The sequence below is a fragment of the Saccharomyces mikatae genome (genome assembly GCF_947241705.1).
Source record: "Saccharomyces mikatae IFO 1815 strain IFO1815 genome assembly, chromosome: 11".
Classification (NCBI taxonomy): domain Eukaryota; kingdom Fungi; phylum Ascomycota; class Saccharomycetes; order Saccharomycetales; family Saccharomycetaceae; genus Saccharomyces; species Saccharomyces mikatae.
The window spans coordinates 153,079-179,690 of record NC_079266.1 but is presented as its reverse complement, the minus strand read 5'-3'; the positions used below and the strand labels follow the sequence as shown (position 1 = coordinate 179,690).

Sequence of the window (26,612 nt, the reverse complement as noted above, 5' to 3'; positions counted from 1 at the left end):
ATTTTTGGGCATGAATTATTTGACTACGTATATATACAACTATCTAATACTTATACGGTACCTGCATCTCCATATTGTTTATCTACTTCTTTAAAATCTTAAGCTGCCTAGGGTATTGGTGACTTGTTCAAGGTTCTTCTTCTCTTGTCTTTCACGATTTCTTCTCTGGGACAATTTACCTTTACTTACTTCATCTGCTGCCTGCTTCAGTCTTTCAATTTCTTTATCCTTTTTAGCCAGCTTACGACCACCGCTCTCTAGCTCATAATTGTCTAAGAAGTCATCAAGCATTGATTCGAAGTCTGATCTTTCTGCTGACATATCAAAAGTTTGATAATTCTCCTCTTCATCTTCTTGTAGCTCTTCCTCGTAGTTTTCGTAGCCATTGATGATTTGATCGTACTGATCATCCAGCACTGTCATTGTCTCTGTACGGGCAATAGCACTTGAACTCATGGAAAATCCAGACACATCAGACATGGCGCCTTTCTTTTGACGGCTTCTTCTTTTCTTTTTTCCAGCCTTACTTTTGTCTTGGATGGAGGGCAATTCTCCCAATATATCTTCCTCTTCAGAAGGGTTTACGCTTTCTGGACCGGCATTAGAAAACTCGTCATCAGAATTGTACTTCTCTATAGTGGATATATCCTTTTGGAACCTTCGAACATCAGTTTGATAATCAATATTTTCTAGGTCCTCTAGGTTATCAATATTATCGAATTGGGCCATTTCTTCGACGTAATTTTCATTTTCAAAATTTTCCACATTATCGATATCCCATTCATCGAATTCGCCTTCGAACTCGTCCTCATCCTTTGCTTCACCGCTTCCTAATAGCTGTGCAAAAACATCGTCTTCTTTTTCTTCTTCTCCGTAGTCATTATTTTGAAATTGTGCTTTTCTTTTTGGATCTTCGACTACAATATCATCATTCACAACATATGCTTCATCCTCTAATGCTTCCAACACTTCCCTTAATGCTGGATTCAAGTCAGGTTTGAAACCTTTAATATCATCGGTGGTATCTTGTTGGTGCAGTAAATAGTCTGGCTTAGCCACGCCTCGTTGAAACACAGGTGGGGCATTATCCTTTTCAATCTCATCACGTCTATATTTGGGCTCGATGAATAGGTCTTCAATATTCTTTTTTTCAACATTACGTTCTTTATCCTTGGAAGCTATAAAAATGGAGTTTTCAGGGTCAAGGCCTATTGGCTTCAAATGTTGTGTATAATCATATTTGGAATCATCAAAATTAATGCCATATAAAGCTGCTTCCCCAACATGTGCTTTGTTATCCTTTGGTTTTACAAAAGCTTCCTCTTTTTTTCGAAGATCCGCTTCGGTACCAGGCTTATTTGGATTAGAAACAGGAACTAGAACATGCGCAGATGCATCTGTATCATAAAATGAAGGATCGTCATGAGGTCTGTGCACCACCACATATCTTTGGGAGTTTTTAGAACTAAATTTCTTTGACATACTTCTAATTTTTCATACGTCTATAAAGCCTTCAAAAAATTGTAACCAGATACGCCTAAAGTAACTATTCGAAAAATACCTTGACTGGGTGCTTATATGGCATTATCATTCTACCGATGCTCATCGCTTGAATTTTTTATTTGACAAATTTTCAGTCGCGTTATACGGAATCGTTAATTTCGCACCATAATAGTGGATAGTTAGATCAGAAGTATAGATATAGATGTCAAAAGCGATATTGTAAAGGAAACCATTGCCGAAGTATAAAGAAGTCGTGTGCCCTTGTTTAGACCAGCAAATATGTTTATTCTTTCAAATATTGCTGACTTGGTACGAATCCCGCCCGACCAATTTCATCGTGATACAAAATCGGCAATCACTCATCAGTTAAATAATAAGTTTGCCAACAAGATCATTCCTAATGTCGGTCTTTGCATTACGATCTATGACTTATTAACTGTTGAAGAAGGTCAATTGAAGCCAGGTGACGGATCATCCTTTATCAATGTAACATTTCGAGCCGTTGTCTTCAAACCGTTCTTGGGTGAAATAATAACGGGATGGATCTCTAAATGTACAGCAGAAGGTATAAAAGTTTCATTATTAGGTATATTTGATGACATATTCATTCCGCAAAATATGCTATTCGAAGGATGCTATTATACGCCTGAGGAAAGTGCATGGATTTGGCCTATGGATGAAGAAACAAAACTATACTTCGATGTGAATGAGAAAATAAGATTCAGAATCGAAAGAGAAGTTTTTGTGGATGTAAAACCTAAATCACCCAAAGAACGAGAATTGGAGGAAAGAGCACAGTTAGAGAAAGAGATTGAAGGTAAAAATGAAGAAACTCCTCTAAACGAAAAACCACCGGCGTATGCCTTATTAGGTAGTTGTCAAACAGACGGCATGGGACTTGTTAGTTGGTGGGAATAATAGATAAGAATGCTATTATCTCAATAAAACATAATAGTAGTAAATAATAACAATAATAATGATAACAATAACATAGAGTACACCTAAATTTTTTTTAGCATTACATAAACTGATTTTCTCTCAAGGACCTACCCTGTATTCTAATACTTCAAGTTTGTAGCTGTAGTTGTATTTGTTATTCTTACTAATTCTTCTCATAATATATAATAAAAAAGTACATCAAAATCAATTGTATTGCATATAGCGTGACGTAGAGCTAAACTTCTTGTACCCGCTAATAACTTTATCAACAGCCTTTAAGAAATCCTTTTCAGTGGCTACCTTTCTTCTTGCCCTAATTGCAAACATACCAGCTTCTGTACAAACAGACCTCAATTCTGCACCAGTAGAGTTTGGACACAGCCTTGAGATAAGTTCCCATCTAATACCGCGCTCCACACTCATTGATTTGGAGTGAATTCGGAAAATATTAGCACGACCTTCTAGGTCGGGCAATGAAAACTCTACTTTACGATCAATTCTACCAGGTCTCAATAGGGCCGGATCTAAAGTGTTAGGTCTATTGGTCGCAAACATCACTTTAATGTTACCACGAGGATCAAACCCATCTAATTGTGTAATCAACTCCAACATAGTTCTTTGTACCTCATTATCACCACCTGCACCATCATCAAAACGAGCACCACCAACGGCGTCGATTTCATCGAAGAATATAATACAAGCCTTTTTGGTACGGGCCATCTCAAATAACTCTCTTACCATGCGAGCACCTTCACCGACATATTTTTGCACTAGTTCAGAACCAATAACTCTGATAAAAGTAGCATCTGTTCTATTAGCAACAGCACGAGCACATAGTGTTTTACCAGTACCAGGTGGACCATATAATAAGATACCTTTTGGCGGATCAATACCTAAAGTAGCAAATCTTTCCGGAGACAATAAGGGCAGTTCGACAACCTCTCTCAGTTTTTCAATTTGGTCTTTACAACCACCAACATCGCTATATGTAACATCAGGTTTTTCTTCAACGGTCATCATAGTTACTGATGGATCAATCCTTGGAGGTAATGGAAGTTCAATATTATATTTCGATCTGTCAACACCCACACGCATACCTTCCTCTATATCTGTTGGAGAAACACGTTCACCTAACCCGACAACAAACTTGGCGATTTGCTTAAGATTTATCACGTACTTGGCATCTTCATCGTCCTCATCGGCATCAGCAGATTGCTGGTTGCTATTACTGTTCTCATTGCCGCTGTTGCTGTTATTATCCGTTGTAGGATCATCATTTTCACCATTTCCCTTGATTATTTTCGTGCAACGAGCAACTTGTAAGGGGTGTTCTTCACCCAGTCTTTGTCTATCACCCATAATATCCCAGAGGTGGGAGGGTGCTAACCCTGTATCACTTTCTTTGACACCAGCTTTTTCTTTGATTCTCGCTTCAATGTCCTTTAAGTCACTCTCTGTTTGCTTTAGTTTAGCTGCGTATGGTGCAGCACCGTAAGATTTCAGTACTTGAATGTCACCTTCTGTTAAGGGTACAATCTTGTCATCATTAGGTTTTTTATCATCGTCCTCCAAAGGTGCCTTATACTTTTCCCAGTCCTCTTTTGGTGGCATTTTGTATCGTTTATAACTCTTCTTGATGGATTAATAAGTTATGGAAAGAAAATTGCAATTGGACTGTTCTTTATTTTCCCATCCTTTTCAAAAGGGTCTCTACAGCTAGCCTTCTGTAACTATTCGAGTTTAGTTTTCATGGGTGGCAAAATTTGGTAATTCTGCTCCACTATACCTTTAAATATTGTCCGGGTAAATTCAATTGGGTCAAATTAGTCTGAGCATTATACGGCATATCTATATAACGTATAATTAAAACAAGACTTGCTTCTTCTAATGTAGAAAATCAATATGCTATACATAACTACATATGTGCACTTGTACATAGATGTACGAGACTGAGTGAGGCTACTTACTTGCTCCACATTTTAATAGTTTGCCATGACGTGTAGACCATGACAGCCACTCCAAACACTATGACAATTAAATCCAGGAGAAGTCTTGCTCTTGAAGTCCCAGATATGCTGGATGCCTTGTAGTGTAGTAATGGTGGGTATATGTATATCAATGGGATACACGCGAAGGAGCCCACCAGCGATACGAACTTGTCTAAATCATTGGCGCCTACCCATGCAAGAACGGATGTCAAAACGACAATAGCACAACGGAAATAGTTCTTCAACCATTTGACTTTCGGGTTGTGTTTACCAGATGCATTTGAGGGGAAAGTCCAATTTTCCAAAATACGTATTGCTGGAAATAACTGCAACGGCGTGGATAATAATATGGCTAATGCATACAGTAATTGAACGGTGAGAGTATAAGAAGTATCTTGCGGGAAATTCAATAGAACGACGGTTTTAACATCTGATCCAAAAGCTGCATAGCACAAGAGACCACAGGATATAAAAACCACCGCAACAATACACATCACTGCTGAGAGAGATGGTCGGAAATGGTTTGGGTGTTTCATCGACTCCTGAATGGGGATAAGTAGGCCTATGCCTTCAAATGTGAATATGGCGGTACCGATGAACAAAGACCAGTCCGCTTTGTTGAACATTAGCATCGTATCGGATGCAATTCCATTAACGGCGATGTAATAAATGGAGTAAACGTAAACATACACCAACCCCAGTAGAATAAATAGGTCCGCTATCAACGCAGTCCCACTCAATTTGGCTATATTTCTTGTCAAAGACAGTGGAACAAAAATGAGTACTTGCGCAAATATATAAGTGGCCAGGCTGATGCTGCCCGGTTTCAAATGGAAGAAATTTTCACAAAACACTTGCAAATTAGTTGCAGTGAAAACCGTATACGCAGCGGAGAATCCGATTTGTGATAAGGCAATGGATAAAAGAATGGCGAATTTCATCTTTGGCCCATAGAGAATGCGACCCATGTCACCATACCCATCGACGCCTACTTTGTCCTTGGTAGTAATCAACGACACAAAACATCCATACGAAACGAGAGCACATGAAAGCAAACAAATAGCACTGAACCCCCAGCCACCGTTATGAAAAGCCTTGGGCAGGAAAAGCACACCCGTTCCAACGAATGACTTCAGCAGGAGCAGTACCGCTTTCACTGTTGAAGATTTGTGCGGATGGCGCTCGTGTTCGCGAGAAATCAGCTGAGTGCTTTCCGTTTCCAAAGCCTCCTCCTCTGGCTCCTCTTCAGTTTCTTCCTCCTCTTCTTCCTCCGATAAATCTTCACCGGCAAAGTGGCCATACAGGGTCAAAAACTCAATAAAGTTCTTCGTGAAAAAATTCGGTATAGGCGCATGGACGTTGTGTTTCCTGTGCTTTTGTATGATAAAAGATCTTCTGAACCCGCCAGGAGCCCTCATCTCTTCGTGCGTCATCGACCCGGGTGTCAGACCAATTCCGGCTAGAGTATTTGCATTCGCCTCTAAGTTGTTATGAAGGTGAGAGGACGATGTTACAGAAGCTGCAGAAAAACTCATCGATCTTTTGCGGTTCGAGAATGAGGGTGCTTGTGAAGGTATAGAGGTGGAAAGCGCAGGTTGGTTCGGGTACTGATACTGTGATGGTGACGAAGGGTGTTCGTTCGTCCACTTGTACAGATCTCTCGTGATGTCCCCACCTTGCAAGTGTAGGCTGTTCGTCGGGTTTCTTATCAAGTGGCGTGCCACAGCATCCACCACCTGTGGATCAGGATTATTTATACTTACATCAAGCGTACCATTATTACCTGTCGTGTGCGACGCCGCTGGCACACTGACATGCACCGCTTCATTGTTTACAATCAGTGGTGCGTTTTTCAGCAGACCGCCTGCAGTCCCACTAGATTTTCTGCTCCTGCTTCTACTTCTGCTATTGCCATTGCTGTTTTCACTGCTGCCTCCAGTTGTTGCATTGTTGTTATTATTTTCGTCATCGTTGCTCTGCATTCTTCCGGAGTCGTTTGAAGCTTCCTTGTTATTCATAACTGTTATGCGAACTTCTCTTAAACCTCCTTACCTAACATGTTCTTTTTTCCCTTTCCTCTACTAATCATCGATCATTCTTACTTCATAGCCTCATATGAGCACAATATTATACCAAAAAATCTTTCTACCGGGTAATCATGTTTTGTCTGCAATTAAGCCTTCCCACAATAATGATGCAAAGGTATATAAGGTTTCGCTCACCTATAGTCCCAAATACACCGTTTTGCATTCAGAATACATACCCGAACGTAGTGGTTATTGACGATAGTTCTCTATGGTGAAGTGCCAAGCACGTCGGTAGTCGTTATGGAGTCACGGCTTTGAGGGCGGGGTGGACCAATCACAGCGCAGAACGCGGCGCCGAGCGACCACTGGACCAAGGGATCCGGGCCTCTTCTATTGGTTGTTTGTTTGCACAAGTCCGTTATATATTCTGGTATCCTCGACCTTGACCTTTTGGAACGTTAGAGGTATTTAAAACTGGGTTCACCTGTCTAGATTACTAAACACAAAGCAACTAATTAAAAGTATTTCGCCTCTCGCCTTCATAAATTTCACTACACTCTTCCTCCATCCCCTTATTAAAATAAAAGTTAAAAGAAAAAAGGAAAAACCAATAATATAGTAGTAAAGAAGAACGAGAACGAAAATGCTATCGCTAAAGAAATCAACGCTCTCCAAGTTGACTTTGCTTAGGAGCACGAGGACATTTGCATCGTCAGCTCTGGTACGCCAAACACAGGGCTCTGTAAATGGTTCTGCATCTAGTTCTGCGGACGGGAAGTACCACATAATAGATCATGAGTATGATTGTGTGGTAATTGGTGCCGGTGGTGCCGGTCTTAGAGCCGCGTTTGGTCTTGCTGAGGCGGGCTACAAGACTGCCTGTATATCCAAGCTTTTTCCTACTAGGTCTCATACTGTCGCTGCTCAAGGTGGTATTAATGCCGCGCTGGGAAATATGCACAAGGACAACTGGAAATGGCATATGTACGATACTGTGAAGGGATCCGACTGGCTTGGTGACCAGGACTCTATTCATTACATGACTAGGGAGGCACCTAAATCGATCATCGAGTTGGAACATTACGGTGTACCTTTCTCAAGAACTGAAAGCGGCAAAATTTATCAAAGGGCATTTGGTGGTCAGACCAAAGAATACGGTAAGGGTGCTCAGGCCTATAGGACTTGCGCTGTCGCGGACAGAACAGGACATGCTCTTTTGCACACACTTTATGGCCAAGCTCTAAGACACGACACACATTTCTTTATCGAATACTTTGCCTTAGATCTATTGACCCATAATGGCGAGGTTGTGGGTGTCATTGCTTATAATCAGGAGGATGGTACCATTCACAGATTCAGAGCCCACAAAACCATTATTGCCACTGGTGGCTATGGTAGAGCATATTTCTCTTGTACTTCAGCTCACACATGTACTGGTGATGGTAACGCCATGGTTTCGCGTGCTGGTTTCCCCTTGCAAGATTTAGAGTTTGTCCAATTCCATCCTTCAGGTATCTATGGGTCTGGTTGTTTGATTACAGAAGGTGCCCGTGGTGAAGGTGGCTTTTTAGTTAATTCTGAGGGTGAAAGATTTATGGAGCGTTATGCTCCCACAGCTAAGGATTTGGCTTGTAGAGATGTCGTATCCAGAGCAATCACTATGGAAATTAGAGAAGGCAGGGGTGTTGGTAAGAAGAAGGACCATATGTACTTGCAATTGAGTCATTTGCCTCCAGAGGTCTTGAAGGAAAGATTGCCAGGTATCTCTGAAACAGCAGCCATTTTTGCTGGTGTAGACGTTACCAAGGAGCCTATTCCAATTATTCCTACTGTACACTACAATATGGGTGGTATTCCTACGAAGTGGAATGGTGAAGCCCTAACCATCGATGAGGAGACCGGTGAAGATAAAGTCATTCCTGGCTTAATGGCCTGTGGTGAAGCCGCTTGTGTGTCAGTTCACGGTGCTAATAGATTAGGTGCTAATTCGTTATTGGATCTTGTTGTGTTTGGCCGTGCTGTTGCACATACAGTGGCTGACACGCTACAACCTGGGCTACCACATAAACCTCTGCCTTCCGATTTGGGTAAAGAATCCATCGCTAACTTGGATAAACTGAGAAACGCTAATGGTTCAAGATCTACGGCAGAAATTAGAATGAACATGAAGCAAACAATGCAAAAGGATGTTTCAGTTTTCAGAACACAATCATCTTTGGATGAAGGTGTGCGCAACATCACGGCTGTGGAGAAGACCTTCGCTGATGTCAAAACTACCGACAGATCAATGATCTGGAATTCTGACTTAGTAGAAACCTTGGAACTACAAAACTTGTTGACCTGTGCCTCTCAGACTGCAGTTTCCGCTGCCAACAGAAAGGAGTCTCGTGGTGCTCATGCAAGAGAAGATTATCCTAACAGAGATGATGAGCATTGGATGAAGCACACTTTATCCTGGCAGAAGGACGTCACTGCTCCAGTGACTTTGAAATACAGGAAGGTTATTGATCACACTTTGGACGAAAAGGAGTGTCCTTCAGTGCCTCCAACTGTAAGAGCCTATTAGTTTAAATCTTTACTTCGTTCCATGAAAAAGAATGTCATACCCTTTTTTTTAATTGCACTTTTTTGTGCATTTGCACCTATTTACCACTGACTCACTAAATTGTGTATATTTATTTACATACATTTACATAAAGTTTTTTCTTATACATACTCTATTTATTTAGTTATTTATAACTTACTATTTATTTATTAACTTAACATTTATTAGTTCATCTACCTTTTTATGTTAATTGAAGCGAGACATCTCTCTCTCTATTCTGTCGTCACAGTTTTTCTTTTTTCATCATTGGTCATTTATGTTCTTCCAGCCCTCAGAAAAAAGAGCTGGAGAAGGCCATATGGGCAACAGAAAAATGTGGCAGACTATGGATGCAAACAGGCGTTCATTACATTTTTCATGACTAAACTACGAATTGCTGTACAAGGATGTTGTCACGGTCAACTGAATCAAATTTATAAAGAGGTTGCACGAATTCACGCCAAGACACCCATTGATTTATTAATTATTCTTGGAGATTTCCAAAGTATTCGTGATACGCAGGATTTCAAATCAATAGCCATACCACCAAAATACCAAAGGCTTGGTGATTTTATATCATATTACAACAATGAAATCGAAGCCCCCGTCCCTACTATTTTTATTGGCGGCAACCATGAGTCGATGAGACATTTGATGCTTTTGCCACATGGTGGCTATGCAGCAAAGAATATTTACTACATGGGATACTCTAATGTCATATGGTTTAAAGGTATAAGAATAGGGTCATTAAGTGGGATATGGAAGCAATGGGATTTCAATAAGCAGCGACCAAATTGGAATGATCTAGAAAACAACAGTTGGAGAGCTAATATAAGAAATCTGTATCATGTGAGACTTTCCGATGTTGCTCCCCTTTTTATGATCAATAATCGCATGGATATCATGTTGAGCCATGATTGGCCAAACGGAGTTGTGTATCATGGTGACGTTAAACACTTGTTGAAGTTTAAACCTTTTTTTGAACCAGACATTAAAAAGGGCGACCTAGGAAGTCCAGTGACTTGGCAATTATTAAGAAATTTGCGTCCTCAGTGGTGGCTAAGCGCACACTTACATGTCAGATTTCCAGCTTCCATCAAACATAATAAAAGGAGCTCTCAAATACTAAACAGTTCAACGTCAAAGATGAAAAAAAATACCAATGAAATTGATTTGGACTTGTCCAGTGACGACGATGAAAGACCAGTTATGATGAATGGCCTGGAAGAAAGTAAGCGTGATTTCAGATACGACGAGACACGATTCTTGGCGTTGGACAAGTGCTTGCCAAGGAGACGTTGGTTAGAAATTTTGGAAGTAGAACCGGATAAGTCGCATATTTCGTGGAAGAATGAGGATCACTGCATGTTTTGGGACCCTGAGTTTATCAATAATTTGAAAGTTTGGCAAAAGAATGAGAATTTATTATATAGTAAACCATTTGATAGCATCGATTGGATGGAACTATCTCAATCTAATCGGGATAAAGCAAAGGAAGTTGATTGGGAGAATTATGCCATACCTGAATACACTTTAGATATCCAGAAAGACGAGATAGGCCAAACTACGAAATTCATTTCTAAATTCCTTGTTTAAAAGTTACTACTCTGTTACGTGTGTCTACCATATCCAAATTTCAAGCTAAATCTTTCTGAAAGAATCCTTGAACGTATACATGAATATATATATATTGTCGTATATATTTACTAGTTTGTTTTGACGAGCCAGAATAGACAAAAAATGACTTCTTTTTTTTTCTCATGCCTTAAAACTTGAAAACTTGATCCTTAGAGTAGCCTAAATTGTTCAAGATACCAATCAGCTCGCCTTGGTCTTTGGGTGATTTCTTTTCACCTGAGTAAGCATTCATGAATGGTGGTGGACCGCAGATAAACAAATGTGTGTCCTCCTTTGGACCTGGAACATTCTCTTGAATGAAATCTTTGGAAATGAAACCAACTTCACCATCAAACTCTTGAACTTCTTGCTTGTCATCAACAAAGTAAGTAACCTCGAACTTATCGGGATGGTTCTCCTTCAAAGCATCTAACTCCTTCTTTAGCAAAATATCTTGAGGCGTCTTATTCCCGTATAATAAGTTAACTTTGGTCTTATCATTGGGGTTTTCAACTATATGGTGAGCTAATTGGTACAAGGGGGTGATACCTGTGCCTGCACCCAATAACGTGATTGACTTGAATTGGTTTTGTTGCCACTTCCATTTCATGATAGGCCCTTTAAAAGAAACGGTATCGTTTGGCTTCAGACCAAATAGATGTGAGCTCATCTTACCGCCATCATAATGCTTAATGACCAACTGGAAGTGGCCTTTTTGGGAAAGGTCACTCACAGGAGTATATGGCCTAACCACATTAGAACCTTTTGGCGTGACAAACTTGGCGAACAAAGCAGATGCTAGAACCAAACCCATTTCTGAGTCTTCAGTAGGTAGCTTGAAAGTAAACCTTCTGGTATCATGGGATTCTTCCTCAATCTTGGATATTGGCAAGTCGATCCATTTGTCGTCACCCTTGAACACTTTGTTTGATTCATTAAAAACAAAGGAGTGTTGATTACGGTTGGCAAAATAGAATGCAGTTGCAGCTGCTATAGCAGCGGTACCTAGAGCAATCGGTAGTGCTTTGGAGTGAGATCTTGATAATCTGGAGAACATGCTTGTTTACTTGGAATATTATTCTAACGTATTGCTATATACGTTGTAATTAACGTTTGTTTATTTTAAAATCACTATTTGTGAGACAAAAGGTAAGTATATATAAGGCTATCAGGCGTTGCGGGCAAACCCTATTCTTATATACGTACCTTTCTTGATAAGACACCAATCAAGGGCCCTTATATCTCTTATTTTTTCTTACGGAGAAGTACTCCGAGCGATAGATCCTACGTTTGTCTAGCTTCAAGTGTTTAAAGCTTCAATTATCAGGGGTAACAAGTTCTTCTGAGTTAGAGGCGTTATAATGGGGGGAAGACAGTTGACAAATATGTGGAAGGGATACTGAAGGTCATTGTAAACTATGCTAGTCCATCCATTTATTGTTGCCGGTCTTCATACTGCCAATAGCTACTTTTGGAGTCGCCAGAAGGACACACCCACACATGACTCCTTATGTTGTAGAGGACAGAATAGGGAGTGATGTGATGTGATGGATATTGGAACGTGATGTATTAGATATATATGTAGACGCCTAGACAGGTATTTAGAGATTTAGGAAGGCCCATCACTACAATAGTCCTGGTACCATCCCTACTATATAAATCAAGATGTTGGCAGAACTATCTCATAGAGAACTGATAAAATTGGCGCAGAAAAGATGCATACCACCTTTATTACCAAAGTTTCATAAGGGACAATCCGGCGGGAGAGTATGTATAATTGGAGGATGCGAAGATTATACAGGAGCACCATATTTCAGCGCCAATGCCACGGCTCTGATGGGATGTGATTTGACACACGTCATCTGCGAATACAATGCTGGTACAGTCATTAAGTCATACACTCCAAACCTAATGGTCCATCCGTATCTTCGTATGAGCAGCACCAAATTTGATATTGATATGGACGAACAAACAAAGAAAATCAATTCTTTATTGGACAGGATCCACGTTGTGGTAATTGGACCTGGTTTGGGTCGAGACCCCCTAATGTTGAAATCCATCAAAGAGATCATCAGGTACATACTTGAAAAACATGAAGGCAAGATTCCATTAGTCATTGATGCCGATGGATTGTATTTGGTGAGCTTAGACAGTGAGGTTAAACAGATGCTGAGAAGCTACCCTAAAGGTAGAGTCATCCTAACACCCAATGTGGTAGAATTCAAAAGATTGAGTGATGCTATAGGCAAGAAGGGTGACTCGCACGCCGAGATGGGTAGCTTGATCGCTCAGGACTTGAATTGTATTGTGGTCGAAAAGGGGCAGTCAGACAGGATCTTCTCTCCTTGCGGTGAAGAAGACATGTTGACCAATACCGAAGAAGGTAGCAACAAGAGAGTGGGAGGTCAAGGTGACACCTTAACAGGAGCCATATCATGCATGCTCGCATTCAGTCGTGCAATGTACGATTTTAAAATTTGCGAGCAGGAAGATACAGGGGATTCTGCTACTGATAAAACTTTAAGAAACTGGATAGATTACGCTATGTTAAGTTGTTATGCGGGTTGCACAATCACACGTGAATGTTCCCGTCTTGGGTTCAAGGCTAAGGGACGTGCAATGCAGACTACAGACCTAAATGACCGTGTCGGCGAGGTGTTCGCCAAGCTATTCGGCCGGTGAACACCCAAGAGCACACGCGATGGTTACGAGTACACCCATATATATATATATATATATATATATATATATATATACACACGTATAGTCTACAATGTTGCATATGTGAACCTGTAGTGAATATCTTATTGTGAAAAGTGAGGCACACATGCACCCACACATAAAGCTTCCACTTTTCTCGGAAAAACAGGATGCTCACCAACGGGATTCCACTTTCCTTCACCGACCAGCTGGTGGAAAAAGATCAGTGGAACGATGAAGAATAAAAAGATCCACTGAGGTGAAATTTCAGGTGGCAGCGAGTTTCATGATCGTGATGAACAATAGTACCAAGTTGTGGCTGTTGGCAGGGAGGGCAATTCTCATATTTTAATGTACGGTGGAATTGCTACTTGTGTTTGTTATATAATAGTGAAGAAATGAACGTTTAATTTTCTTGTTTCTCTTTGTCGTCCTTTATTCCTAGAATTTTTCTTTTACTGTTAATATTTCTTATTGCTCTTTTGAAAGCTCCAAACAAACACATACATATCACAGAAATGCCAAAGTTAGTTTTAGTTAGACACGGTCAATCCGAATGGAACGAAAAGAACTTATTCACCGGTTGGGTTGATGTTAGATTGTCCGCCAAGGGTGAACAAGAAGCCGCCAGAGCTGGTGAATTGTTGAAGGAAAAGAAGGTCTACCCAGACGTCTTATACACTTCTAAGTTGTCTAGAGCTATCCAAACCGCTAACATTGCTTTGGAAAAGGCTGACAGATTGTGGATCCCAGTCAACAGATCCTGGAGATTGAACGAAAGACACTACGGTGACCTACAAGGTAAGGACAAAGCTGAAACCTTGAAGAAGTTCGGTGAAGAAAAATTCAACACCTACAGAAGATCTTTCGATGTTCCACCTCCACCAATCGACGCTTCCTCTCCATTCTCTCAAAAGGGTGATGAAAGATACAAGTACGTCGACCCAAATGTCTTGCCAGAAACTGAATCTTTGGCTTTGGTCATTGACAGATTGTTGCCATACTGGCAAGATGTCATTGCCAAGGACTTATTGAGTGGTAAGACCGTTATGATCGCTGCTCACGGTAACTCCTTGAGAGGTTTAGTCAAGCACTTGGAAGGTATCTCCGATGCTGACATTGCTAAGTTGAACATTCCAACTGGTATTCCATTGGTTTTCGAATTGGATGAAAACTTGAAGCCATCTAAGCCATCTTACTACTTGGACCCAGAAGCTGCCGCTGCTGGTGCCGCTGCTGTTGCCAACCAAGGTAAGAAATAAGTCTGAATGAATGATTTAATGATTCTTTTCCCTCCATTTTCTTACCAAATATATCAATGATATAGACATATATAGTTCATACTTTTAATGTAAGTAGCTATGTATAGTCAAGATAACGTTTGTTTGACACGATTATAATATTTTTCTTTTCGCGCTTTTTCATGTTCAGCTGGATATTCCAGTTTAACTGACATTGATCGCTAGAGTAGTAGTTGCTAAAAGTTGACTTTAACTCCAACGTAAATTTTCTATACTAAAGACTACAGGTATAGAAATACTGTCGTCTGATATCTATATGATAAGGAATGAAAAGTCTATTCTATAAATGACTGAACTCTATTAACATATATATGATACACGTACAGATTAATTATGAATAATTAATTATCATTACGACTCTATTTTGTTACGCAGTAGGCTTATTCACCAAACCCATAGTGGAACTTTAGCTCTAAACCAACTTTTCTTGTGGTATTTCCATATCAAATATCAGCAGTGTTTTGGTACTCTTTATATAAGTTGCTCGCAATTAGCTATCTATAGTCTTAAGTGTTAATTGTTTCAGATTTAGTTAACAAATACTTTTTTGATAACGTTAGTAAGGAACCAGACCGCGGCATTCATTAAGAATAAAAGCAGATCTTCATGTAATATATAAGAGACGTTGTTGTAATTAAGTTGTAGTATTATTTCAGAATATAAGCAGATATTCTTACTGAGAAATGGGTGAATTTTGAGATGATTGTTGGGATTCCATTGTTGATAAAGGCAATATTATTTGGTATATAGAATATTCTAGAAGTTCTCCTCGAGGGTATAGGGATCCAATAAATGGAACTCGTGATTCTACCTAATTCTGTATATTCTTTTATTGTCATATCATATGTTGTCAGCCCTTATCCTATTACATTATCAATCCTTGCATTTCAACTTCCACTTATTTCGATGACCGCTTCTCATAACGTATGTCATCTTCCAACACCGTATATGATAATGTACTAGTAGTATGACTACTAGTTGCTAGACAATAGTTGATTTTCATTCCAACAATATTAAACCAAAAGGTTCAGACATAAATCAGAGTGTTAATGATAAGAATTTGGTGATAACTCATCTTCTTATATAATAAGTTCTGATCAATTAATAGATCTTTATCTCATTACTGCAGTAAATTCTATTATTAGAATTTTTCTACTTCAATTTATACGAAGACGTATAGTTGCAATAACTTAATCCAATTTATACGAACAAGTGTATAGTAGTAATCACTTATTCCAACATTTCTTCTGTTGATAATTAGTAGTTTAGTAAGTTGTAATAATTAAGAATAGTCGTTCCTTCTTAATCTATATAAGAGAGGTATATAAAACACACGCTGATTGGTTATATTAAACCAAAAGGTTCAGACATAAATCAGAGTGTTGATGATAAGAATTTAGTGTTAACTCATCTTCTTATATACTAAGTTCTGGACAATTAATAGATCTTTATCTTATTAGTGCAGGAAATTCTATAATTAGAATTTCCCTACTCCATTTAAATTGGTATCACCATAAGAATGTTAGTATTAATTTACTCAACATCATTAGTATCATGTTAAAGAATGTTCGTCATCAACTACAACAATTTATATGAATAAATGTATAGTGGTAATCACTTATTCCAACAAGTATCATGTTAAAAAATGTTCGTCATCAATTACAACAATTTATATGAATAAATGTATAGTGGTAATCACTTATTCCAACATTTCTTCCCTAAGATAGTATATTAGGATTGTCAGGACATTCCGGTATTAGTCGAGTCCGTAATACAAAAACATGTAATTATCAGATGCTCGCGTGGCGTAATGGCAACGCGTCTGACTTCTAATCAGAAGATTATGGGTTCGACCCCCATCGTGAGTGTTTTTTATATTTACTAGGACATTGAGTTGATTTGGTTAATCACCACTATTGTTGTAGGTTTTTTTTGAATACGAAAAGGCTTGGGCATACTTGTACTTGTTTTCAACTATCCATTTTTGTCTAGCCTATAAATCAAGATTGTATTACAGTTTTTCATCTATCCATTGGCGCCATTCGGATATCCTTTTCTTATTAACACTTCCCTCAAATGCAATAACAGATCCCTCCAAATTTGCGAACTTGAACCCATGGGTCGATTGTAAAACGTCTAGTACATTTTCTGCTTCTTCTTCTTCTTCCTCATTAATTTTTCTTTCAACCTCATTTAACGATTTTCTTCTTCTTTCAATAACTTTTTGGACTTCATTCTCCAAAGCATCTTGGATTTTTGATGATGGTCTCGCAGTGAACGATTCGCTTTTGTTGCATGCAATCAAAACATCAATACCTTTTTCGCTCCTCGATTCAGTGATTGATAATATGTCGACCAAGAATTCAGCAGTAGTGGTTAATTTCTTAGGATCAATAGTAGCATCTACCATGAATATTAATCCTTTAATGAATTTGGCTCTAGTTTTCAAGCATTCAGAGAGTTTATAGCGCAACTTCACATGACCTGGAAAGTCTACCAAAGTGACGTTAGAACCGTCGTAATTCGCCGCTGATAACAGTTCCTGAGACACAACGGTTGGTCTTACGGAATCAGTGGTCAGTAACGTAAACAAGCTGGTCTTGCCAGAATTTTGAGGACCTGTTATGAGGATAGATGGCTGATAGCTTTTTTGTTTGACTCTTTTCTTGGGTGATACCTTCTGCACTGCCACCAGCGCTATGGTAGTTACTATCACCAATAAACAGGCAATTATAATTGTGTTGCTTAGCATCGTGATTCTGTTAGATATTCTGCTTATATATAGCAGTTGATAAATACAATAACTTTCCGATCAGCAGAAAAACCGATAGCCCGATTCTTTCTTTCTCCTTTCTTATTTTCTTTTTAAATTTTTGATGATGGTTCATATATGTTTTTCTATTTCTCTAATTTCTTTTTTCCGCTACTACTTAAAAGAGGTAGATACTGAAAAATAAAGAGCATTGGAAGAAACCCTTTCAAGTTGTTAGGATATAAAGTGACCCTTTTAATTTAGGTACAATGCTAAGAAGATGTCTTGAGCTTTTACCAAAAAATGTCCGATTTAATTCTAAGTTCACTGATATAAATTTACGAAGCCTAGATTTGGCGGATTTTATAGATACGAAGAATAGAGGTATCAATGTCCTTCCGTCGAACAGAGGTGAAGCTACTAGTTCACCTAATGCAACCAACTCCAAAGAAGCCAGGCTTCTTTCAAAAACGCTTCAGGGCCGGTCACACCGTGATCAACTAGAGCTGAACCCTGATGTGTGCAAAGTTATCAATAATAATATAATGGCCCTGCATATTCCGAATAATCTAAGAAGAGTTGCCACAAATTATTACAAAGAGATTCAGGAACCAAACTCATTACACCGACCTTGTAGAACTAAAATGGAGGTTGACGCTCATATAGCTTCTATTTTTTTACAAAATTACGGTTCGGTCTTCCAAAGTCTGAAAGAACTACAGAAAAGGGTAGGTAGTGAGAATTTCAACCCTCGGAGGGTCCTTGATGTTGGATTTGGTCCGGCTGCAGGTATAGTTGCGCTGAATGATATTCTGGGCCCAAACTACAGACCAGAAGCGAAAGATGCAGTTATCCTAGGTAACACTGAAATGCAAAAAAGAGCAAAAATTATTTTAAGCAGGCAACTCAACGAAGTGGTCGATGCTGTAGAATTAAATCAGTCTATAGAGGAAGAAGTGGAAACGATTGAAGGGGACGATACCTTTCAAGAAGATGAACTTATTGGAGAAGTAATGACGAAAAAAATAAACATCATGACCGACTTGCGATCTTCCATTCCCGGATCTAAGGAATACGACCTAATTATATTGACGCATCAACTCCTTCATGATAAAAATCAGTTTCCAATTCAGGTTGATGAAAATGTGGAGTACTATTTAAAAATGTTAGCGCCAGGGGGGCATATCGTTATTATTGAACGAGGCAACCCAATGGGATTCGAGGTTATCGCCAGAGCAAGACAAGTTATGCTTAGACCTGAAAACTTCTTAGAAGAGTTCGGCAAGATACCGAGACCTTGGTTAAGAGGAATGACAGTTGGAGACAAAAATGACGCGCAGTTAACTAACAATCCAAGTAATTATTTTTTAAAGGTGATTGCTCCTTGTTCACACCAAAGAAAGTGTCCTCTACAGGTTGGAAATCCTAACTTTTACACTCATAAGGAAGGTAAAGACTTGAAATTCTGCAATTTTCAGAAAAGCATCAAGAGACCCAAGTTTAGTATAGAACTAAAGAAGGGCGGACTTCTGGCTACATCCTGGGACGGTTCTCAAGGAAGTACATCTAGATTAAGAGGTACAGGAAGGAGAAATGGTCGAGACTATGAAGTTTTAAATTATACTTATTTGATTCTTGAAAGATCAAATAAGGATGAAAAAACATTGAAGGAAATCAAGAAATTACGCGATGAAAATGTCAATGGAAAATATCAAATTGGTTCATTGGGTGATGATACGCAAAATTCCTGGCCAAGAATCATTAATGATCCTACCAAACGTAAAGGTCATGTAATGATGGATTTGTGTGCACCATCAGGTGAGCTTGAAAAATGGACTATTTCTCGGTCCTTTTCCAAACAATTATACCATGATGCTAGAAAGAGTAAGAAAGGAGATTTATGGGCATCGGGGGCCAAAACGCAGATTAAAGGATTGGGTGATTTGAACGTTAAGAAGTTCCAGAAGCTAGAGAAAGAAAGAATCAAGCAATTAAAAAAGGAAGAACGTCAAAAAGCTAGGAAGGTTATGGAATCTTATAACGAATTGGAGGAGTCTCTTCAGTTTGATAATCGTCAGTTCTCAAACGTTGAGGTAATGAAGGAGATGTCTGCTTTTCATGGTCACCATTTTCTACAACATGTAAATAAAAAGTGAAAAAATGTTGGCAATTAAAAATAAAGCAATAAATATATTCAATACTTTATTATTGTACATAAGTGAATATGATATATATAGTACAGTTTGTTGCAGCGATTTAGAAAAAAGCCAATAAAGATGACAACTGAGCGTATATTATATATGATAAAACCTACCCTGCTGGTTCCATGAATGAATCACTTTATCAATGCTCTTCTTTTGAAGTAAAATTCGTGTAATCTTTCTGATATCGAAGTTACTTTCTTCTGAAAGATGTACCTTCAGAAAGCTTTGCCTTACCACCAGTTGGAGTGCACAAGACTGTTGAGCAGGATTCGCAAGTAACTGCAGTTTGAGCATGAGAAAACACTGTAGTAATGTTCAAACAACCTGGGCATTTAACGTCTAGGAAGTAAGATCTTGGGCCCTGAACCAGGGTCTTTAATTTGTGCTTTCTTGCCTCAGAGGCTGCGGTTGGATGCAATAAGTCTTGAACTAAAACCTGTTGTAAATGAAAAGGAATGAACCGAATGTTGTTAGTAAATATTTTATTCTTTTTGACCTTTGCTCCTAGATGATCTGATACGGACAAAATAAGAATAAACGTAACTTCACGCCATCTGGAAAAGGTACTATTAACGAAATTTAGCGCTTCCTTTCTAATAATAGTAAATTCATACGTCCGTCTTAACTTTTGTTTGCCATCTCCCAAACTAGCAATGACTAGCCTTAAATGCTTCATTCGCTTCTGTTCATCTTCTTCGGTGGCAATTTTTCGAGCACATCGATTCTTCACTTGTTACCTTATCCATCATATGACTCTGGTCAGTTGTTGCTTTCTCTTTAATTTCTTTTATTCACATACCATTTTTTTAATGTCTGTATTTGCTTTTTAGAGGCTACTATGTGAAAGTTTTATTGTTATCAAGACTCTATTGAGTTTATACATAGATAGCATATTATTGTTACTTTTCAAAATTTGAAGAACCGGGCCCTAAGAATTCCTCACCCGCTTTGATGAAAAACAACACAGTATCTTTGGGAATAAATGTTTGGTGTTATGTACAGATTTATTCCGGGTTCATGGGTTTAAACGAATAATGAATTAATCCTGAGGCCATACTTTTCATTCATTTGTAGTAGTAATCTTTGCAAGCATATTAAGATAAAGAATAAGCTTAAATAAGTATTTATTCAATGATATATACTTATCTATTATAAAAGATAAAAAAATATTTTGAAAAGGTTCAGTTTTTCTAGAAGTACCCGTTATCTTTTAGGTACTTGTTGATTACATCACGATCTCTATTGACCCACTGCGCTTTCGAAGTAATGGTGTCCAATGATTGAGCTAAGCTTTGATCGAAACCTTTAGTAGACTTGGTGACGAAGAACTTCTTTATCTCATCAATTTTTTGCAAAGATGTAAAACCAGAAGTACCTAATGTAACGACTGAGCCCAGCATTGAAAGACCGGGAGGTAATCTCTTTACAAGTTCTTCCCAGTTCTTTTGAATCCAACTCCATAATGCCTTGACACCCTCCTGGTGGGCTCTCATGCCCTGCATTGGTATATATATATCTTGATTCAAGATAGTACCATCGAACAAATAGCCTAAGGTTCTTTCTAATAGTTCTGGTTCTTTAAACCTACCTAAAGATCTCAATGCGGCCAATTTCTCATCGTTAGAAATAGGATCTAAGTAAATTTCATAAACTTTTTCGTAGTTTTCTCTACCGCCAATTCTTGCCGCAGTGTTGAATACAATTGGCTTAATTAAAGCAGGAATGGCATCCTTATTACCATTACAATAATCAGTAAACATTCTTAGAGCAGCTTTTTCGACGTATGTATCTCTTGCAGCACAAGCAGCACCAAACATGGTCACTTTCAAACGTTGAGTGGAAAATGAATCAGAGGATTTGAATTCCCAACCCAACTGGTGCGTCATATCGCTTATTAGTTGTTTTGTGAAATTATCAAGTGCATTCTGAGTTTCCTTTGGTTCAAACAACCAAGTAGATTTCAGTGAAGATATGCTGTTAATTATTTGTTCCCAAACAACAAATGACTTCTCCTTGTTCCATTTGGAAACCAAATTCATGAAATTAATAGTCGAAGTATAACCGGAGGCAGATAATGTTTTGACGTCAGCAACCAGACCTACACGATCTTCAACAGACAACAAGTCTGATTGTTCCCCTAATTTTGCCCATCTTTCATCACTGTAAGATGTAATGTAGATACCAGACTGGTCACTATTAACCTTAAAAAAAGTTTGGTCGTCTAAATCAATACTTTTGGTTCTTTCATTTAACACGACAGAGCTGTCTACTCCATTTTTGGTCTTCAATGCTAAAAATACAGGATAAATGGTCTTATCTTCGTCGTCTTTGACGTCGGCTGTGCTTAAGTAACGGTTTTGGCGGAAAGTTATCTTACCATTACCATCTTCACTAACCGAGATGACAGGAAAACCAACTTTTTTAGTCCAGATATTCATAACAGAGCGAACATCTTTACCGGAGGCATTAGCTAAAGCATCCCATAGATCTTCGGTCTTCGCGTTACCGTACTTAAACTTATTCAGATATTGTGACACACCTTTAATAAAAGTTTCTTCACCTAACCATTTCGAAATCATACGCAATAAAGAAGCGCCCTTTGAGTAAGAAATAGCATCAAAGATTTGATTGATCTCATCGGCTTTCTTTACAGGTACCTCAATTGGGTGAGAGGACCTCAAAGAGTCAAGGCCTAAAGCATGTTGTAAGGTATCAGTAACATACTGTTCCCAAACTTTCCATTCTGGTTGAAATTCATTACATGAATACCACGACATCCAAGTGGCAAATCCTTCATTTAGCCATAAGCCTTCCCACCAGTCCATGGTAACCAGATTACCGAACCACTGATGGGCCAATTCATGTTGAACTACTTCAGCAACCCTTTGGATACGATCCAATGTAGAATTGTCTTTGTCAAGTAATAAATCAACCACTCTGTATGTTACTAACCCCCAATTTTCCATAGCTCCTGCAGAAAATTCGTGAACAGCAACATTGTCCATTTTTGGCAAAGGATATTGAATGCCAAAAGATTTTTCAAAAAATGCCAAAGTTTTGGCTGTCAAGTCAGCGGCAAACTGACCATGTTTTTCATTACCAGGAGTAGCGTAAACTCTAACAGGAATGCGAAAGTTTTTAGACTCAACGTACTTTAATTCAGCAACGATGAAAGCAACGAGATAAGTTGACATCTTAGGGGTTGTATTGAACAAAGTGAACTTTTTTCCGCTCTTTACGTATTCTTCTTTGACATCCATGTTAGATAGATGAGTTAGAGATGGGTCCGAAACTAAAGTGATAGCAAAAGTAGCTTTCAAATTAGGCTCATCGAAACATGGAAAAGCTCTTCTAGCATCAGTAGGTTCCATTTGAGTAGTAGCCATATATTTAGTTTCACCGGTTAACTTATCTTCATATTTTGCTCGATAGAAGCCTGCCATATTATCATTTAAAATACCAGTAAACTTTATATTCAAAATTGCATTACCCTTAAAAGAAGACATAGTCCCTTTGGGAAACTTGAAGCTGGTGACTTGTTGTTCCTCTTCGTTGGTGATCATTGAAGCTGTGACATCACCAATTTTGGCAGAGTGAATGTCGATATCGACGGCGTTCAATTTCACTGTATCAATTGCAGGATTATTAATTTTTAGCTCAATGTTAACTGAGCCTTCAAATTTGAATGTTTTAAAATCAGGTTCCACCGTTAAATCGTAATGTATAGGAACGGCATTATCAGGAAGAATTTCACGTTTTGGGGTGTTACTGGTCATGCTGGTTGTTTTTTGTACTTTAAGGTACAAATGATGGAAAATATATGTTAGTAGAAACTCAAAAGTTGGCAGAGTAGGCAAAAAAAGGTTAACAGAATATCGTAATCCAATTGAAATATTACCTAAGCTATTTCAATCGCGACTGTATCAACCCGATCAGTTGAGTTAATCCCTTTTCCCCTGCTGCAAAAGATAAGAACATGAGGGTAACAAGAATATGAAAACTCACTTTGTAACAACCAGTCGAAGAATGGTAAATGATACTAATAGTATACTCTGATATTTCAGTTTCATGTTCAAATGACCAAAGGTAATTGATGGAGTATATATTCTTTCCTTGTCTTTTTTAAGCTTTTGTGTAAACATACTTTAGTGATAGTGCTGTTTTTTGACATTTCGCACAGGCGTGGCTAGTTTCTGTGAACAGGCGACGTTTACCAACAATGTTTACATGTTGTAGACTTGATAATTTATCCTGCTTCCAAGCTTCATTGATGCGCAGTGACCTGTTGACATCTACTTGTGATGAGGATGCATTATATAAATATTTTGAACTTGTGGTAATAAATCTTAAACAAGGGTGCAGCTTGCTAATCAGAGAAGTACCTTTCGCTGCACTCTTTAATGAGAGCCGCTGAACAATTAGCATACTATCCAATCTGTATGCTTAGCTATCCCTGTTTGTCATATTTCTTAAATTATCGCTTGACTGCTATTACTTAACACAATGTTTATATGATTTCTCAATTTACAACGCGGACGAATTAGATTGAAATTATTTCACCAAATCAGTTCAAGTGTGCTCTAAATTAAGCACCGCAACGAATATACTGTATTGTGTACTGTACTATCACAAATAGGCGCAGTTTTGATTGCTAGTAAATATGAAAAGGGTTCTTATTATGTATTTCCAGCCTCGTTTCATGGATAACATCCACTATTTGCAACTCAGTAACTGCGACGCATAGTTGTAAGTATATTCAAGAGGCTTTGAAATTATACTACCTTGTCATTTGGCCGCTAGTTGCGGTCAGCTGTAGTTACTAATCGGCCCATTCAGAAGACCCTTTCCGCTCAACGAATTCTATATAAGATATGGTTTCTTTTCAAGGAAGAACCTAATAGCTCTATAAAAAAAGAGGGCAGAGAATATCGAATAAGAGAGAAATTGATATAAAGAACACAGACGTGCTATGGATGAGATTATAACGGATACAATTATCATAACCTCGAGTAAATGCGACATTGTTCATAATGATAATGTTGGAAAAATTCAGGCTTGGCTATGCAAGAGAATCTTGATGAAGTTTCAAATCAATGAGAATGACCCAATACAATTAATTATTTTGAAAAGATTAAAAAGAATCTTATTAATCTGCCCAAACCATGACATATCCCGACATATTATGAATGCATCTCATACTTCAGAAGTGGAGAAGTTCAACTTTAACTATTCCTTGCAGGATGGACATAAAAATATAGCCAAACAATACTTAAAGGTACCAGAGAGTGAGAAAATGTTTCTGATATCGCCTCCAGCATCACCCCCTCCTGAATTTGATTTCACAAAGTGTGAGGATGCACCACAGAGGCACGTACAAAGTTGTATACAACAGGAGCAGCAGCAACGAATGAAAGCGAATCATCTATTGCCAAAAGGTCCAGACAAAGAGAGTAATGGTACTTTCACGCTGTTGAAGTCAAAAGCAGGTGCAATTACAATTGATAGATGCCCTACGAATGATGCAGATGGGCAGATTAGATTAGCAGATCACGTTAAAACAGCCTTTCCACCAAAATCCATATTTGATTCCGATAACAGTGATGAAGAGGACGAGACAATGTGATTAATTAAAGGACATAAAATGCCTGATGGGTTACTTTAAAAATATATGTTATATATATGACGTAAGTAAATATTCTTTTCTTTCAAGACTGGATTATTCATCGTCACTATCTACCAAGGCGCCTCTGCCTCTTTTTACTTGACCTATCCTCTCCTCATCAGAGTCTACCTCTTCTTCATCAGAATCTATTTCGCTACGTTTCTGTGTTTCTTGCTCTGAATCACTTTCATAATCACTGTCAGAGTCTTCATCACCATCGTCTGTGTCACTTCCACGGCCAGAATTGACTTCTTCCACCGCATCAAACCAATCACTATATACATCAACAGGCTGTGATAATGAATTTATACGCGTTTGGAACGACTGACCACAAATCTTGCATGACAAAGTTCCTATACTGTTCTTTTTATCCAAAGTGCATGACACTGATTTTTCATGATTACAAAATAAACAATTAAATTTCGTATCTAACTTTTGTACCAGTCTCTTGGTAGGTTTTCTTGTTGACTTCTTTCTTTTACCCATAGCTCGCTGACCGTTTTAGATCTTTTCTAATGATATTCTTCCCTCTAATTCTACCTAACACTACTACTAGTACTTTCCATCCATTTGTATATTATTTCATTTCCTGTGATTAGTCGTTTCGAACGATTTTCTTGTTCTCTAAATATTTACCATTTGTTACCAAAAATGGTTTTACATAAGAAAAAAAAGAATATTTCAAACACATCGATATTCTGGAAACAGAAATTATTTCAGTGCTTACCACGATATTATTTAAAAAATAATAAAGGACGACAAATATGGAAAGAATGCGAAAATGTACATATTAAACAGTCTCAGACATTTGTTTTAAGTGAGAGCCATTTACGTAATTAAAAAAAAACTGAACGAACGCAACTATGTCCAATAACACAGAAAGTTGATGTAACGGAAAGAAATGCTCATTTCAAACCCCAAAGTGTTAACTGGAGCAGTGCCAGGCATCTTCACGAAATTGTTTGTATTATGGTTGAGTAATGTCATTTGTTGACTTCGAGACAACTTAAAAACTCCAATATCGCACATGATATCTCAGGAATGCTTGAAGAGCGCAGAAGACACAATTGGTTGCCTTACTGACGTAAAATTTTGAGTACTTTTCATGAATGCTACTTGCTTGAAGTTCCAGCTATAAATCAATAAAAATTTCTAGCGAAGAAGTTAATGTTTGACCGCAAAACGTCATTCCGTTCACGGTGCAAAGCTTATAAGGGAATAAAACTTGCCACAAAATATAGTTACTACTACTACATTAAAGAAATGGTCAATAATACCACTTTATGTGCCATTCTATAAAAAATCAGCATATAGTTGGAGCTTTAAAACAATACT

General features: G+C 38.3%; 15 protein-coding genes and 1 non-coding gene across 16 annotated transcripts; 8 read left to right on the top strand and 8 right to left on the bottom strand.

Moving 5' to 3' along the window:
- Positions 1 to 90: 90 nt before the first annotated feature.
- Positions 91 to 1,482, bottom strand: LTV1 (ribosome biogenesis protein LTV1; the record flags this gene model as incomplete). The annotated part of the gene is made up of 1 exon (XM_056223762.1): positions 91 to 1,482. The coding sequence occupies one exon, from the start codon at positions 1,480 to 1,482 to the stop codon at positions 91 to 93; it is 1,392 nt and encodes a 463-aa protein (XP_056077748.1).
- A 300-nt stretch (positions 1,483 to 1,782) lies between these two features.
- On the top strand, positions 1,783 to 2,421 carry RPC25 (DNA-directed RNA polymerase III subunit RPC25; the record flags this gene model as incomplete). Its single annotated transcript, XM_056223761.1, has 1 exon — positions 1,783 to 2,421. The coding sequence occupies one exon, from the start codon at positions 1,783 to 1,785 to the stop codon at positions 2,419 to 2,421; it is 639 nt and encodes a 212-aa protein (XP_056077747.1).
- Positions 2,422 to 2,646: 225 nt separating this feature from the next.
- On the bottom strand, positions 2,647 to 4,053 carry RPT1 (proteasome regulatory particle base subunit RPT1; the record flags this gene model as incomplete). The annotated part of the gene is made up of 1 exon (XM_056223760.1): positions 2,647 to 4,053. The coding sequence occupies one exon, from the start codon at positions 4,051 to 4,053 to the stop codon at positions 2,647 to 2,649; it is 1,407 nt and encodes a 468-aa protein (XP_056077746.1).
- Positions 4,054 to 4,405: 352 nt separating this feature from the next.
- On the bottom strand, positions 4,406 to 6,448 carry AVT3 (Avt3p; the record flags this gene model as incomplete). The annotated part of the gene is made up of 1 exon (XM_056223759.1): positions 4,406 to 6,448. The coding sequence occupies one exon, from the start codon at positions 6,446 to 6,448 to the stop codon at positions 4,406 to 4,408; it is 2,043 nt and encodes a 680-aa protein (XP_056077745.1).
- A 652-nt stretch (positions 6,449 to 7,100) lies between these two features.
- Positions 7,101 to 9,023, top strand: SDH1 (succinate dehydrogenase flavoprotein subunit SDH1; the record flags this gene model as incomplete). The annotated part of the gene is made up of 1 exon (XM_056223758.1): positions 7,101 to 9,023. The coding sequence occupies one exon, from the start codon at positions 7,101 to 7,103 to the stop codon at positions 9,021 to 9,023; it is 1,923 nt and encodes a 640-aa protein (XP_056077744.1).
- A 396-nt stretch (positions 9,024 to 9,419) lies between these two features.
- DBR1 (RNA lariat debranching enzyme) lies at positions 9,420 to 10,637 on the top strand (the record flags this gene model as incomplete). The annotated part of the gene is made up of 1 exon (XM_056223757.1): positions 9,420 to 10,637. One exon carries the CDS (start codon positions 9,420 to 9,422, stop codon positions 10,635 to 10,637), a length of 1,218 nt encoding a protein of 405 aa, XP_056077743.1.
- Positions 10,638 to 10,806: 169 nt separating this feature from the next.
- On the bottom strand, positions 10,807 to 11,715 carry MCR1 (cytochrome-b5 reductase; the record flags this gene model as incomplete). Its single annotated transcript, XM_056223756.1, has 1 exon — positions 10,807 to 11,715. One exon carries the CDS (start codon positions 11,713 to 11,715, stop codon positions 10,807 to 10,809), a length of 909 nt encoding a protein of 302 aa, XP_056077742.1.
- Positions 11,716 to 12,323: 608 nt separating this feature from the next.
- Positions 12,324 to 13,340, top strand: NNR2 (NADHX dehydratase; the record flags this gene model as incomplete). The annotated part of the gene is made up of 1 exon (XM_056223755.1): positions 12,324 to 13,340. One exon carries the CDS (start codon positions 12,324 to 12,326, stop codon positions 13,338 to 13,340), a length of 1,017 nt encoding a protein of 338 aa, XP_056077741.1.
- A 536-nt stretch (positions 13,341 to 13,876) lies between these two features.
- On the top strand, positions 13,877 to 14,620 carry GPM1 (phosphoglycerate mutase GPM1; the record flags this gene model as incomplete). Its single annotated transcript, XM_056223754.1, has 1 exon — positions 13,877 to 14,620. One exon carries the CDS (start codon positions 13,877 to 13,879, stop codon positions 14,618 to 14,620), a length of 744 nt encoding a protein of 247 aa, XP_056077740.1.
- A 1,835-nt stretch (positions 14,621 to 16,455) lies between these two features.
- On the top strand, positions 16,456 to 16,527 carry Smki_11.trna5R. The gene has a single exon. It is a non-coding gene; the product is annotated as a tRNA-Arg (tRNA).
- Positions 16,528 to 16,670: 143 nt separating this feature from the next.
- On the bottom strand, positions 16,671 to 17,411 carry SRP102 (Signal recognition particle receptor subunit beta; the record flags this gene model as incomplete). The annotated part of the gene is made up of 1 exon (XM_056223752.1): positions 16,671 to 17,411. The coding sequence occupies one exon, from the start codon at positions 17,409 to 17,411 to the stop codon at positions 16,671 to 16,673; it is 741 nt and encodes a 246-aa protein (XP_056077739.1).
- Positions 17,412 to 17,680: 269 nt separating this feature from the next.
- RSM22 (tRNA methyltransferase RSM22) lies at positions 17,681 to 19,567 on the top strand (the record flags this gene model as incomplete). Its single annotated transcript, XM_056223751.1, has 1 exon — positions 17,681 to 19,567. One exon carries the CDS (start codon positions 17,681 to 17,683, stop codon positions 19,565 to 19,567), a length of 1,887 nt encoding a protein of 628 aa, XP_056077738.1.
- Positions 19,568 to 19,805: 238 nt separating this feature from the next.
- RPS27A (40S ribosomal eS27 domain-containing protein) lies at positions 19,806 to 20,291 on the bottom strand (the record flags this gene model as incomplete). The annotated part of the gene is made up of 1 exon (XM_056223750.1): positions 19,806 to 20,291. The coding sequence occupies one exon, from the start codon at positions 20,289 to 20,291 to the stop codon at positions 19,806 to 19,808; it is 486 nt and encodes a 161-aa protein (XP_056077737.1).
- Positions 20,292 to 20,805: 514 nt separating this feature from the next.
- Positions 20,806 to 24,040, bottom strand: APE2 (metallo-aminopeptidase; the record flags this gene model as incomplete). Its single annotated transcript, XM_056223749.1, has 2 exons — positions 20,806 to 23,383; positions 23,760 to 24,040. 2 exons carry the CDS (start codon positions 24,038 to 24,040, stop codon positions 20,806 to 20,808), a joined length of 2,859 nt encoding a protein of 952 aa, XP_056077736.1.
- Positions 24,041 to 24,584: 544 nt separating this feature from the next.
- On the top strand, positions 24,585 to 25,238 carry RCN1 (Rcn1p; the record flags this gene model as incomplete). Its single annotated transcript, XM_056223748.1, has 1 exon — positions 24,585 to 25,238. One exon carries the CDS (start codon positions 24,585 to 24,587, stop codon positions 25,236 to 25,238), a length of 654 nt encoding a protein of 217 aa, XP_056077735.1.
- Positions 25,239 to 25,331: 93 nt separating this feature from the next.
- ELF1 (Elf1p) lies at positions 25,332 to 25,763 on the bottom strand (the record flags this gene model as incomplete). The annotated part of the gene is made up of 1 exon (XM_056223747.1): positions 25,332 to 25,763. The coding sequence occupies one exon, from the start codon at positions 25,761 to 25,763 to the stop codon at positions 25,332 to 25,334; it is 432 nt and encodes a 143-aa protein (XP_056077734.1).
- Between the last annotated feature and the right edge of the window lie 849 nt (positions 25,764 to 26,612).